General features: G+C 47.7%; 1 protein-coding gene across 23 annotated transcripts in view; it reads right to left on the bottom strand.

The window, feature by feature from the left end:
- GRAMD1B (GRAM domain containing 1B) overlaps positions 1 to 14,651 on the bottom strand; it is a 239,107-nt gene that overhangs the window by 19,786 nt on the left and 204,670 nt on the right. For all 23 annotated transcript variants that reach the window (XM_088800796.1, XM_074321146.2, XM_074321148.2 and 20 more), the window contains 6 exons: positions 8,769 to 8,853; positions 8,100 to 8,203; positions 7,261 to 7,356; positions 5,870 to 5,950; positions 3,093 to 3,208; positions 1,070 to 1,226 (listed from right to left, as the gene is read on the bottom strand). In XM_088800796.1, the coding sequence (XP_088656922.1) occupies positions 1,070 to 1,226; positions 3,093 to 3,208; positions 5,870 to 5,950; positions 7,261 to 7,356; positions 8,100 to 8,203; positions 8,769 to 8,853 (639 nt within the window). The remainder of the gene's footprint in view (positions 1 to 1,069; positions 1,227 to 3,092; positions 3,209 to 5,869; positions 5,951 to 7,260; positions 7,357 to 8,099; positions 8,204 to 8,768; positions 8,854 to 14,651) is intronic.

The following is a 14,651-nucleotide window of genomic DNA, read 5'->3' as shown; positions in this document are numbered from 1 at the left end:
GCCCTCACACTTACAACAGGAGCTGGCCTGGAGTCCTGCTCTGGGGGTTTACCCCAACCCTGCTGTGAAAGATGAGAGAACACAGTACAAGGTTCTGCCCTTCTCTTATTTGCCATTAAATAGCACACAAAACCCCACAAGTTGGCAGAGTTATCTCCTTCAGTCACAGGTTCATCCCTGGAGCCACAGCTCTACCATGGTATAATAATGTTCGCGTGCCTTGCACTAGCATTAGTACCTTGTTTTCTACAAGGCTCAAAAGGCCTCCTGTGCATTTTTCGATCCATTTTCCCATTAGCCCTGAAAAGGAATAGGTACAATTCTTTACATTTTTAAAGATAACTTCAGAGACAGAAAATGGAGACTAGTCATAAAATGAACGATGTTTTCATTCTAAGGCCAGGTGGTCTGATCTCTAAGCCACTGGAACACAAGGCTCTCTTTTCTGGGAATCCTTCCCTGAGGAACCCTACCTATTCTTCTACTGGCCAGCTCACACCCAGACAGTCTTCCTTCATCAAGTTTCTGTCCCCTCTGTAACCAGGTCCCAGAGGACAGGGATCCTTCTTACACATTTTTATGTCTTTCACAAAGTCTAGCACAGTGGGAGAATAAACCAGAACATATACACTAGGAACTCAAAACTATTATTGATTGAATGGATGAATAAACAGATAACAGTTCTATAGTCCTATATTAATGTACGACTTTGCCTTCAGATCAAGGCAGTGAAAACAAGACCCCAAATAGCTCTCCACCAGATGGGCTGACCTGGACCAGTCCACCAAGAACAAAACTTTCACAGTGGACTTGAATGGATTTCATCTGCTCAGAAGACAAACTAAACCATTATCCGAGACACTGAGAACCCAGCCCTGGATCCTGCGACTATTATCATTAGAGAATGGAGCGAGCCAATCTGTTCCATGACGCCTCACTGTACAAACTGACTACATGTAACCAATCTCCCCTTTATCCACTCCCCAGGTTAGGGTCCCATAGGACTAACTAAGCTAGGACACGCTGTCCACTAAATAGGGAGTGGAAGCAAGGGGCTCACTGCCCATACCGAGACGGGGGCTTCGCTGCTCCCTGTGGATGTCAGTGTGCTGTTGGTGATCGATTTCTTGGGCAGCTGTGGACTAGCATCCGGCTTGGTCTCTATGCTGCTTTTGGATGAGCTGTCATTCACTTCATTCTCTTCTACAGGGATCTCCTCACAGTACCTAAAACAAAGACACCATGAACCCATGTTATCCTCAGGGGCCAAGACTGCCAATTATTCTAAGAACCTCAGACCTAGCAATCTGTTCAAAACTGTGGGCTTTCTTGCTTCTTGGCTTTGCGTATGGTCTTCCTCTAACCATTCCCCACTCCCATGTTGCTCTCCTGAAACCTCCTTCCCACCTTACACACCCAACTCCCATGTAAAATTTCTGGCTCCAAACTTACCTTTTCTAGGCGCCCTCCTTAGATCTATCCTTACCTAAATATGACCATTATTTGTCTTAAACTATTCTTCCCCCCGACTGGCGTGCCATCCCATCCCAACCTGACCATTTGACTCAAACATTTGAGCTCTGAGCACACATACACTTTCCTACACAGTGACTAGGACAGGTCAATAGACATTAGTGTCTTTTGAGAGTCCTGCCCAGATTCTGGATCATAACTAGTCAACTCGGCATTGTACACCTAAGGCAAACCCTCCTTGAGCTAAAGGTGGGGGCCCTTCTAGGGACACTTCAGGAATGCGTCTCCCAAAGGAGAAATCACCATTGTCATCATCAACATCTGACTTATATTTTACATATTATCTCATGCGGATACATAGCAGCTCTGAATAATCATTGCATGCATTTTAAAGATAATCAAACTGACATTCAGAGGTTAAATGATGCCACTACTAAGCGTCAGAAATCATTCCTAAGCCCAGGTCTACATACTACACATTCGCTTCTCTTTCCTCGCTTTCTATTCCTCTCTGCCTCTCACACTACCATCAAGCCTCTATCTGCCTTCTAACCTCAAGCATGTTTGTACAACTTTGCAGCCCCATCTTTCTTAACATACCAACAGCAAGTGATAGCGATACCCCTTCTCCTTAAAATTTCCTTCCCTTGGCTTCTAGGATATGAAACTCTCCTAGTGTTCCTCATATCTCACTGCCTGTTCTTTGATGATTTCTTTTGCTGCTTCTTCCTCTTGTTGGCCCAGTTCTTGAACTTCTTCCTAGGTCCATTCAGTTACGTGGTGGTTTCAGCCAATCTCATGGCTATTCACTAAAGTTCCCAAGTGTATGTCCCCAGCCCAGACTCCCCAGTGAACTCTACACTCACATACACAAATGCCTACAAGACAATCTCCACTTAAATAATAGTCACCTCAAACCTAAGTTGCCTAAAACCAAGCTCCTGTTCTTCCCCTCAAATGCACTCTGCCTATAGAACTGTCCATCTCAGTTTGGAACAACTCTATCCTTCCACTTGGTAAATCCAAGAAAACCTTAAGGCCACCTTTGGTTCCTTTCCAATAAATCAGCAAATCCTTCAATATATTTCTGGTTCTACCTTCAAAATATATTCAGAAACTAACCACTTATTTAAGCCAATTCTACTGTTACCCACCTGGTGCAAACCACCATCCTCTCATCTACACGATCTAAATTATTCAACAGCCTCTTCTTAGCCAGTTTGCCCTAGGTCCCCTTTGTTCTATTTTCAACCCAAGAGCCAGAGTGATCCTGTTAAAATGTTAAGTCAGATATTATCAATTATCAACTCAAAGCCTTCCCAAGGCTTCTCATCCTACTCTGAGTAAAAGCCAATCACCACATTGGTCAAAGGGCCCTCAGAATCTGCCTCCTGACCTCCCTAATCTCACCTCTTCCCATCTGCCCTTTTTCCATTCCACCCAGCGACCTGCTTATTGTTCCCCTCTGCCTGGGAGGTCATCCCGCAGGTATCCTCCTGGTTCGCTCCCTCACCTTCTTCAGGGCTTTACTTAGATGTCATTCCCCAGTGAGGCCTTCATTGCCATCCTAGCCCCTCTTGGAAAGGCTCCCTGGGCAGCCTGCCCTCTGCCTCTCTCACCCCATCGTGTTGAAGTCGTCATCGGGGGGCACATAGTCCTCATCGTCACTGGTCAGGCCCAACTCATTCCCGTAGCACTGGTGAACGAAGTGCCAGAGCTCCTTGGGGCACAGGGGCTGCAGGGGACAACAGAGAGACTCTGATGCTTCCTTCCTTGGGACCCCACTCTACAGGGTGGCACTGAGTTGAGCTGGACTCCCTTGAGGGTAGGAACAGCCAAACTTCACTCTCCCTAGCTGAACTGAGAGAAAGCAACGCCTCCATGACAATCTCATCTACCTCCCCTACCCTCCTCTCAGGAGCTCAGCAAGACACCAATCTTCTACCCAAGAATACGTATGTCTTTTAGCAAAGCCAGGAACCTGACCTCTTCCCTCAACTCAGGTTTGCATGTGGGAGCTACTGACCCCTTGAGGATGGTAACTGTTCACTTTTTGCTCCTGTGCATGAGGTCCAGCATTAAGTGGCATAAACCAGTGTTACTCTGGGACCAAGGTGATCACAGAGCTTCTGGGTTGGACATGGAATGAGCACTGGAGATCCCTTGAGCCAGTCTCCCTGACATTGCAGAAATCTTCTTATACTAACAGTGGCCATGTAGACCTGGCTGGATCACATCCAAGAATGAGGCATGACTTTAAAGGTGGCCCATTCCATAGCTGGACTGTTCCTGTGGTTAGAAAGAAGCTTACATTCTCATAGTTTAAGGGGCCTCAAAGATCATTGCATCTGATCGTCTCCTGACTAGCTAAATACTTCCTTCTGTATTCTTAAGGAGAAGCAGTTTGTCTACAGTCCTGTGTATTAGTTCCAGTTTTTCTTATTTCAGTGGGTGTCTACATATCTTCCTCAAAAGCACTGTTCTAAAAAAAAAAGTTAGCTCTCATGAAGTTGAATTTCAGGAAAGAGGCAACAGATTGTCAAAGAATTAAGATCAGAGGTGGAGACCACAGATGAGTCTCAGGTTGGGAGGAGGAGGGGAAGTTGCTAGGGGTAAGTATGTGACAAAGAAGGAGGGCAAGAGCATTAAGAAAAACAGAAGCAGTCAAAAAAAAAAAAAGTCAACTTAAAGAATGTTTCCCACCAGCAGATTTGATAAAGAATCTGAGAACTCTCCACGTGCATCCTTTCAAGCTGTGGTTTAGAAGCAGGCAGCTGGCAGGATGCCATGAAGCGGGGCTCCGGTTTTCCAACTACAGAGAACTGCCCGGGACGGCACAGTCGGGGCTTTCTGGGGGTGGCAGCTCTGTGCTGGCCCTCACAGTGTCACAGGGAGGCACTCCTTCCCTTTTATCTGGATCTGCTCCTCCTATCTCTGTTCTTACTTATGTTTACCATTCATCCAGCCTGGGCCATATTTGCTTCTCTGCCAAACCATGTCTTCCCTTCCTTAATAATTCACCTTCTCCGTGCAAGCTTCCCTGAGCAGTGCCACCTGGCTCAGCTTGTTTGACGAGTCAGGACAAGCACAGTTAGCAGACCCTACTCATCAGGCAGAACTCGTACACTTATTTTGTTAACACTTTTGTGAACCGTACGTACGACCCTGACAGTCGTTGTGAACTGTACACTCAAACTGCCCAGTGGACACTCAAACACCATTATCAATGGCTAATAAATGCACAAGATCTCAGCTCAAGTTAGGTTACCAGGATTTATACCAGGGCTATAGACTTTCACATTAGAAGAAACTCTACATAATAAATCTACTCAATTTTCTTCAGATAGTAGTAAGTTTGGGCTAAAGTCAAGGTAGATACACTCATATATATAACTATCTATACATAACATAATTATAGTTGTATTATATAATTGTTTTCTTTTTGTTTCTCTCTCTAGCTTGGAGGCTGTTTCTCAACGCTCCATGATCAAACGGGCGTCCTCTAAGGGCTGCAGCCATGACATGGCCTTCATCTGCATCGCCTCCCGGTGTCCCTCAAATACCCGAGTAGTCAACTGGCACTGTACTAACTCTGTTTCCTTAGTTTCTGTGTTTTTGATGCTTTGGTATCTGAAGCCTTGCTGACTGGGGAGGTGAATTCCCAGGTTTAGCTAATTCCTGGCGATAGAAAACCACCCATCTAAACGTGCACTTTTCCTATGGAACCAGCCAATCCAAAGCCCCGTCCATCCAACCACCTTCTTTATTTTGCTCTTACACTCCAGGCCACTCGTCACCCCAGGGACAAGGACCAGGCAACTGGAGACAGTCTCTACACCCTCAAGCCCTACTGAATTATTCAAACCAGCCAATCCTACATCTGCTTGGCCTGCCTCCCCTGCCTCCCCCATTACTTCCTAGGGAAAACCATAAGAAAAGCTCTTGCCCATGCTGTCTCCATGCTCTCTTTGCCTCCTGACTGCCCCGGTGCTTCCCCACATGGCGTGATGTACCTCTGCTTTTAGGGGTCTGTAAGTATAAAAATTTACAGCTAGTCATTTCCATGTGTGTCTGTGTGTTTCACCATACCTGATTAAAACAAATCCTGGTACATTTAAAACAGTGAAACTGAAGTGCCTGAAGTCAGTGAAGGCCCTGCTGCAGGCAGCTAAGGCTGTTCACATAAGAGGAGAGATTACTTTCAGGACTCAGGTCAACACCACAAACGAGAAAGTCTGGGGGACTTCCAAAACTATGAGGAAACATGGGCTTCTTTGGGGCTGGCCAATGGATCAGTAAGAGCAATCTTCCATAGGGCCCGTGCCCAGGGGGAAAGAACATTCTGGTAGGATATGCATCCTCCTCAGGCTGAAGGAAGTGGCTGGGCAATACTTACCTTTTCAAGGAGCGCGTTCTGCCACAGCCGGAACATCATCATGTATGTCCTATCCCGGGCCCCAAATGAAGTAAAAAAGTGCTGGATTGGAAGAGAAAATGGCAAGAAATGTCTGTCAGGACTTACAATATAATAAATAGAGACATGCTGTTCCTTCCTTTTATGAAAGCTACTGATTTCATCCTCAAATACATAGCACAGGTACTCTAGTAACAGGGATCACACAGGTACCTGGGACATCTAAGTCCCCACTGCAACAAGTCTTTCAATATTCACCCACACTTTCCTCAGTGCTTCTCTCTCTTGTTTGAAGGTTTCATCTCCATAAAAAACTCCTATCGCCCACCTACTGGAACGGGGTAAGTGGTGAGCTGTGAGCCAGCCTAAGCAGGGAGAGAAGACAAACCCACTCACCCACTCACCCTTTCACCCCTTAATTCAACAGATGTTTAAATATTAGCATGCACTAGGTACATGCTTGGGGCATGACAGCAAATACAATGGAAAGAGACTCCTTCTCTGACGGAGCTTACACATTAGTGGGGGCCTTTTATAACATGCAGGAAGAAAGCGACAAAAACCAGGTTTTACTGAACACATTCTAGGTGCTTCACAAAGGTTGCTTCACTTACACCATACAAAGCCTTGAACAACAAACATAACTGCTAATACCTAATTAAAAAAAAACAAGCTGGTGAAGTTAGGCGACTTCTGCAATACAAAGCTGATTCGTTACAGAAACAATTCAAACCAAAGACCATCAGACCCCAGAGTCTTATGGTTCTTGTCACTGAACTGCCTGAGTCCAAGAACATTGTCAACCTTGTGTTGGGCAGAAACCCTGTCCATCCTGAGCCCTGAAGCTATTAGTCTTCAGGCTCTGTTTAAAGGTCAAAGATCACAGTGTTTTCTCTGCCCTAAATTTTATCTTCCACATTTTACCCAAACTCATATGGACAATTCATTTGCTATCAGACTCCTCATCCCTCTTCATGAGCTATGCTGAAATATAATGATAACAACTTACATTTGTACAGTGCTTTACAATTTAAAGTTTTCAAATGTTTGATGTCATTTCAACACTGTTAAATAGGTATTGTTGGCTCCATTTTACATATGAGAGAGGTTACATAACATCCCTACAGTCACAGGACACAAATTCAGGTGTTCTGCCTCCAAGTCCAATGTGCTGCTACTCTCCCTCATCCCTGCTCAGACCCCAACACTCTGCCCACCGTGGACGTGCTTCCCGCCATGTGCATCACTTTACCACCTCTCGCCCCAATCCTATGGCCTCCCCATTAATCCAATTAAAGGGCAGAAATACAGGCATGGAGCACTGGGGTTTGGGGGAGGAGGGAGTAGAAAGTCCAAGATTAGACTCCACTTACCTTTTCCGAGTCAGTGCAAACTTGGATGGCATTGGGAATGAGGCGAGCTGTCTTTTCTTTAGTCATGGAGCAGATGTCTTTCAAACGAACGGTCAGCTGGTGTTCCCACAGGGACAGAGAATGGGTCATGAAAACAAGAAGCATTAACAGTGTGCTCACGTGGCAACAGTTCAGACAGAGGAAATCAGATCACAGTCTATATATTTCTAAACCTCCTTAGAGATCATCTGGTTTAGCCCCTAATTTCACAGAAGCCACATAGTGAGGTGGTGACTGAGCCTCACCTGGAGCCCAAGGGCATCTTGATTCTTGGTCCATGGAGCTTTCTTATTTCTACACAGTCTGATAAATGTGTCAAGGTCCCATCACTGTGCCACTTATAGAAACACAGAACGTACCACTGGATGGGACCATAAAAGTCACCTAATCTATCTCTTCCCACTTTATTTTGTAAGACGAAACAGAGGCAAAGGAAGAATACAGCACTAGCCTAAAATCACACAGCTAATTAGTTTCAGAACCCAGAAGGTTGTACTTGCAAAAGTGTACAAGCCAGTTCTTCTGTGTCCCAAGTCCAATGCCCTTTTTCCTCTACTATTCTGCCCTCTGTGGTGACTCCTGCCAAATATTTACCTCTCAACACTTTGTTCAACACCCAAGAAGGGGGGCGGGGGAGGACCTGGTAGAGGAGATCTAGCCTTCAAGACTCAGGCATGTGTTTTAGTTAATTATGCAAGGACTTGGGTAGAGTATAAAGTCAACAAAGGGAGGAAACTGGGGGCAGCTTGCTAAGCTACAGCCCAAAGGCAGACCCTAGGGAGTAAGCCCCAGGTCTTTACCAGAGTTTCCCAGCGGAAGATGTTGCTGTAGAAGCAGATCCAATTTTCAGAGAGGTAGAGTCGGCCCTGAAGAAGAATGTCTCTTTGGAGTGCACATGAGTAATCTGTGGTAGGATGGACGACAAAGGAGCTCAGCCACATGAAGCATTTTCTGCAAACCACTACAAATTAGGCATGCCATCCCTCCCAGCAGCATCAGGGGAGCCCAACTGCCGACCACCAACTGGGTACATTTGAACTAGTAGCCACGGGAGTCCCTAGCATCTCATGATCAGGAATATGAAGGATGTGAAATACGTTACTACCCAGAGGCAGAGGAACGGCTGAGGCAGCAGAGGGGAGCAAGAAAGTTAGAGGTAGAAAAGGCCAATAAAATCATTTAACTCCCCTCTGCGGCCCACAATTGTCGCATCCCTTCACTGCTGGACCATCTGCAGAGATAAGAGTGGCAGTGACTCCTCCCAGGTTGGGTTCTCTCTTGAGGCCACCGCACACATAGTGCTCAGCGCTGAGCTCCAACCACTGGGGTCAGTGCTTGGGACAGTCTCTCTCCCTCTTCCCAGACAGACTTCCTTACTTGGTGAACCTCTAGACAGAAGCAGCCTGAGTGCTACCCTAGGACTCCCAAACCTCCTTCCTGGCCTCCCACACCCAGGTCACCTAGCTCACCAACAATGAGGCGCTCCGTGTCTGGAAGTTGCTTAAAGAGCTTTCTGAAGTCTTCATTTCTCTGCTTGTAAGTGGGGCTTAACACCTGCATTACAATGGCCCAGGTTAGTGAGATGTTCCCAGGTTCTGTGGGGTTGGGAAGGAAGGTGCAGGAGAAGCATGTGCATGCATGCTTAAAAGGCAACGATGGCGCTCTGTTATCCCATAGACCCTGGCAGGTCAGGGAAGACAAAGGGGGCTTGGCAAGAGAAAACACTGTGGACAGAATCTGATACTGTGAAAGGCTTTGTAGCCAACGTCAGTCAATGAGAAAAAGTCAAACATACTACTAAGCAGGGCCCACATTACATCCTAAGAAGAGACAGGAAGTGGGGACACCTCCAGGAAGCTTCCTGGGACCCACCATATCAGCTACTACTATTCTGGCTTCTGCTAGCAGGAAGCACCACCTTGACAGTGAAGCAGGGAAACAAGGGAGGTGTCCCCCAGGTTCCCAGCAGGACCCAGAATATGATGGTGCCCAGCACACCTCTCAGAAGAAGTTATCATGACTAACACAGTAAGCATTTGCTGTGTGTGAAATTCATGATTGGAAAAAGAATCCTAAGACTAGTACAATTTTATATATCAATTACATCTCAATAAAACTAGGGGGAAATTGCACTTTTACAAAGGCTGTACTGAACAACAACAATCCCGCCCCCCACCCCCCACCCCCACACACAGAAAGCTAGAAGTAGGGAATTTAAAAGCATAACTGGCAATTAGAGGCACCCAACCTCATTCCCTTACCGTCCTTTACAAAATTATCCAATCCAATCTTTATGTTACCGATAAGGAAACTAAGGCCAGAGAGAAGTCCCCTGCCCAAGGGCCCCCAGCTGCTCCATGGCAGATCTCTCGATCCCTGGTCCTGTGCTCACCTCTTACCACCACCTGTGCCTCCAGATGCACCTGTGCCCACCTAGTTTTGGGGGTGCCTCAGTGCAGACTCACACCCATAAACTGCCTTAGCAATTCCTCCTTGGAAATACCATGAGCCAGTTGAATATACAGAAATCCTGCTGTTTCCAAGCTCACAATCTTAAAATTACAAGAAAAGAAAGAAATGCACCGTGTAGATGAAAGGCACCCAAGGATGATACATAAAGACAAGTGCAGAATGCAGAAGAGCCACATATTGCAACAGAGAGACATCTGCACTCCACCCAGGCGATTCGTTGACCTACGTACTTATGCCAGGAGTACACACATGCAGACAGACTGTCCTGGTGATGGTGACAGATGGATCTTAGCCATTTACAGTTTCTCACCCACTCCCCTAGGAACCCACTGGTATACAGCTGTTGCAACAACAGAAGGAGCTTTGGATTGTTCATTTCTTGCCTTTCTGTAAAGCTGAATGGCCCACAAGAAAGCGGAGGCTGTGGCCCGAGCACATTCACAACACGCACTGACTACCTAAGTGGCCCGATGGCTCTTGCGCTAGAGGAAGTACTTCAGGAAGTTAGAAAATGGCAAGATTGCAGTTCGGAGAGGTTTTCCAAAGACAGGGAAGACAGTGCTTTCAACTACTTTATCTAGAGTGAATTTGAGACTTTGGTTTTGGCTTACTTACAAAATGAGTTGTACTTGCAATAGTGGACACCCTGCTACCTTCCCCAGAGCAATGCCTTGTTGGAGAATTCCAAACTTCAAAAATCACCTGCCATAAGTTTGAACCAAGTATCAGGGCCACTGGGAGTAAATATCTGGAAGCCATCCCATCCTGTGACTTCTATGGCTAGAAAAGACCCCAGAATACAACATGCCTCTGGCCCATGTGTTACTTTCAAACTGATGCTGAGATATCCAATCTACATGGCTCGCTGGCCTCGCAGAACAGAGTCGCAGAGCAGAGCCACTGAAAACATGTGCTTGCCCCTCAGTGTGTCTGAACTGTATTTAACTGAACTTGAGCTACAATTAAGCTGACATGGAATGAGTGAGTTATTACCATCACCCAGTGCTGTCACAGGCCCTCCACACACAGAATTTCATTTGACCGCAGGGTTGTGTTTATTATCTCCTTTTACACGAGGAAGTTGAGGCACAATGAAGAAGCGGTGAAGCAACTTGCCCAAGGAATATGGTTACTAAGTGGAGAGTGGATTGTGAGCCAAGGCAGCCTGACTCAGAGCTCCTGGTCTGAGCCATCAGTTTATCTGGCCTCTGGGTCCTTGAGCCAAGAGGGGAACAACAGAGACGCCCCAGCAGATCACACTCTCGGGGGATGAGAAGTTCACCTGGGCCCCCCATTAGCCTTCTGTGCCCACAGGCAGGTCTTTTTTTTTTTTTTTTTTGGTGGAGAAGGGTAATAAAGTTTTGGTTTTACGAGGTGAAAAAATTCTGGAAATTGGTTGCACAACGGTGTAAATGTACTTAACGCTATTGAATGGTATACTTAGAACTACGTAGGATGGTAAATTTTATGTTCTATGTATTTTACCACAGTTCCAATACCAGCCTGAGGATGAGCCTACCGGGGGCCCCAGACCCCCTTGAGGTGAAACGACATCAGGACTCCAATTGCCTGAGGCTTGGCAGTCCTCCTATTTCTGATGCTCTTTCCATATTGCTCTCACCCTTGCTTCTCCATCTCTGATGAGAACTCAGACATCTACAGAAGTGGAGGAGCAGGAAGTCCGGCCATAATCGCCAAATCTCTCCTCTCCTTGTAACGAAACTGTGGGGAAAAGGAGGGAAAATCTAGTCCTGACCTCTAGTCCCTAGAGGTAGGGACTCCTTAGCCCTGGCTTGCAAATAAACGCCCTGATTCCACCAGGCTTTCAGTGTGTGTGGCAGACCAGCCTTTGCCTCCTAAAGGATGAGATCAGCCTGCCACTATACATCCTCTTGACACATGCTCCTCTCCCTCGCCACCCATGCTCTGAAAACAACCTCCTCCAAAGGTGAGGCTCACCTATTTTTAACTTAAAATGGCCACAGAATTTTGGTTTAAGGACTGTCAAATCTGGGGCCCTCAGGTAGCAGGTCCAAGTGGGGAATGGCAAGGGTGCAACAGAACTGTCACACAAGCACAGAGAAATGAGATTGCACACTCACGGCTGGGATTTCTTCAGATTCATGCCAGCAACAGAGTTCCGTACCAGCAGGTACCTCCATAACTTTCTTCAGGTACCACTGCAAAGGCTGGCTGTCGTGCTCCAGCAGCAGGCTCCACAGGACCCCAGATTCTGTCAAAGATTCCATTGCTCTCCAAGGTTCCACCTCTCAGTGGAGCCCAGCTGCCTGAGCTCTGATTCCCTTCTCTCCCCACAGGATGAAAACAGGCAGGCTTGACTGGTCTGAATGCGACGGGGGACCTCTGGCTTCTTGGCAGACAGTCTACGTAACCCTGACTGGCCTCCTTTTCTCTCCTAGAGCTCTGTTCCCAGCACAAAACTCCGCAAATGGGAGGGTGTGGTCAGCATGGTTCTTGGGACAGGCCGTCTGGCCAGTCTCCCATGGCCGGGTTCTACGTCACCCTATTCGGCTCCCATGGTGTAGCTGGTCTCCCAGGTAAGGGTGATTCAGAGGGATGTGGTGAATCCCCTCCTTCTGGTCAGTGTGGACAGCCACTCCAAGATGCCAGCTGAGGCGGGAGGAGGCAGACGATACAGCAGGTGCACAGGGCTAGTGAAGGACTCTGAACGCCAGGCCACTGGTGGACAGGCAAACTGCGCAGGGAGAGGACGATCCCGCAGCCAGGTTCAGAGGTCTACCCCACCAGTTACTCACACACAGCAGAGTGGCTCATAGTTGTTCTGAAACTCCAAGGAGAGAACTAACGCCCAGCTCTCCAGCTCTGTCTGGCCTGTCCTATAAGGCAGTCCGTTCAATGTGCAATCTCTACTCTTAGCGGACACTGGTTGCTGTGACTCACTGACCTCACCCAGGCAGAGCAGCCACCAATGGCTGTGGCAACAGGGCCTGCTCTCATCCCCACCCCTACACACACCCCTTTCCTCCCAGACATACTCCTCTTGGCTGACCAGCAAACAACTTCTTTGTTAGAGTCTCCGGTGGCAGGAGGGAGGGAGGCAGGGCGGGTGGGCGGGCAGGGCCAGAGCCCTACACATGCTTCAAGTTACAGGATCTGGTGATGGTAATGGCCAATGTCCTCCAGTAACCCCTGGCCTGCCTGGCCTCCCAGCAGATGTTTCCTGCAATGGAAAGTAGCTGGCCCAGGCGCCAAGTGGGGGTGAGGGGAGACAAGAAGGTGGCAGGGGCACTTCTCTTATGATGAAATCTGAAATTTGAGACTCAAACAACCAGGGACTTCTTGCAGACACACTCTCCCCTTGCTGACCCATCCATCTACCCACTTCCCTATGTCATCAGCAACGGGAGATTTGAAAGTTTAACGCATCTCATTGCAGACATGTTGATAGGACAAGTTGGGCAGATTGCCTGGAGAACCTGAGGTCGACAGCTCCGGGGGCTGTCTAAGGCATCTCCTTCCTTTCCAGGGGCTCTGCCCTGCCTCCAACACTAGCAGGAGGGGAATCAAAGCCAAGAGGATTCCCAGGCAGCTGCTCAGACCAAGTAGCAATGCTAAAAGTAGAGAACTTGGCCCCAAGTCAAAAGGAGACAGCCCAATGCAGGGAAGCTGAGATCTCTGGGAGAGGAATGTGAGTCAGGCCAATGGGGGCAAAAGGCACTCCAGATAAAGAAGCTGGGGGCAGAAATGAGACAACACTGGGGTTGGGAAGACTTGGATTCCCAGGAAAAGTAAGACCTTTGAAACAAACAAGGCCTCTCCCTCACCCTGTCTAGCTATGCCCACCCTCACCCTCTCTAGCTATGCCCACCCTCACCCTCTCTAGCTATGCCCACCTTGTCAGGAGGGTCTCAGGCCTGCACGTGATGATGATGGTGTCTTTGTCCCAGGAGTCTCAGCAATTTGATGCAGCAGCACTCAGGCTTTAGTGTTGCTTAAAAAGGCCCTAATAAATGCACTGAAAATGTAGATTCTTGACTCTCATACCCAAAGATTCTGATTAAGAGGAACCTGGGGTCTCCTGATTAAACAGTGTGGGAGAAAATAGAGGAAAAGTCTGAATCCTTCCCCAGACTTCTGTACCCCCACTCATGTACACACCCTGCACACAGCCACTGCCTCCACGCACATGATTACACTGTGCAGGGTAACTACTCCATCACAGCACTATCAGGAAGGATCTACCTCTCAAACAGATTTATATTTTCTACAGCACTCAGTATGATGTGTTTCAAATATCAGATGCTAAAAACTATTCACCAAATGAATGTATTTCCTATACACCTCTGAACCTGTTCCCGTTTACACAACACCTTATGAGTACACACCCACATAGATCCCTAATTGTATATGCACGGCTTCTCAGTGCCCAGTGCCTGCCAACACTTTCTAAATCATACAGCTGAGCTTCTCGTTGCCCTGTGTGTATAAGCCCTGTCCTCAGCTGTGTCACAGGAGATTCAATGGAAAATGTCTGGGGTGATCAGATGCCTCTGTCCTGGGCCACGCCAGACCCCAAGATCTAGGCCCACAGGGTTGATCCTTACAGGAATTCCCCAGAAGCATCTGAGTATTGCTGTGGGCCAAATGCGAAGATGACTCTTTGGGTTGCAATGGGGTGAGGCAGGTGCAGGATACACGCAGAGAGTCTAACCCCTGGGAATGAGTCGGAATGTGTCAGCCTTTGTCTCCTACATCCCCTCACATAGCCGGGCAGGGAAAGGCCGTAGTAACTCCAAGCCTGAGAAGAGGGAATTGGCCCTGGGCTAAACATTAACTCTAAGGCAAATACTGGGAGCTGGGACCAAGTGGTACACCCCCCGCCCCCCCCCCCGCCCCGT

Source organism: Rhinolophus sinicus, chromosome 9 (genome assembly GCF_057876585.1).
Source record: "Rhinolophus sinicus isolate RSI-liver-muscle chromosome 9, RSI-T2T, whole genome shotgun sequence".
NCBI lineage: Eukaryota > Metazoa > Chordata > Mammalia > Chiroptera > Rhinolophidae > Rhinolophus > Rhinolophus sinicus.
The sequence above is the reverse complement of the archived record's forward strand: the minus strand, read 5'-3'. Positions and strand labels throughout refer to the sequence as shown.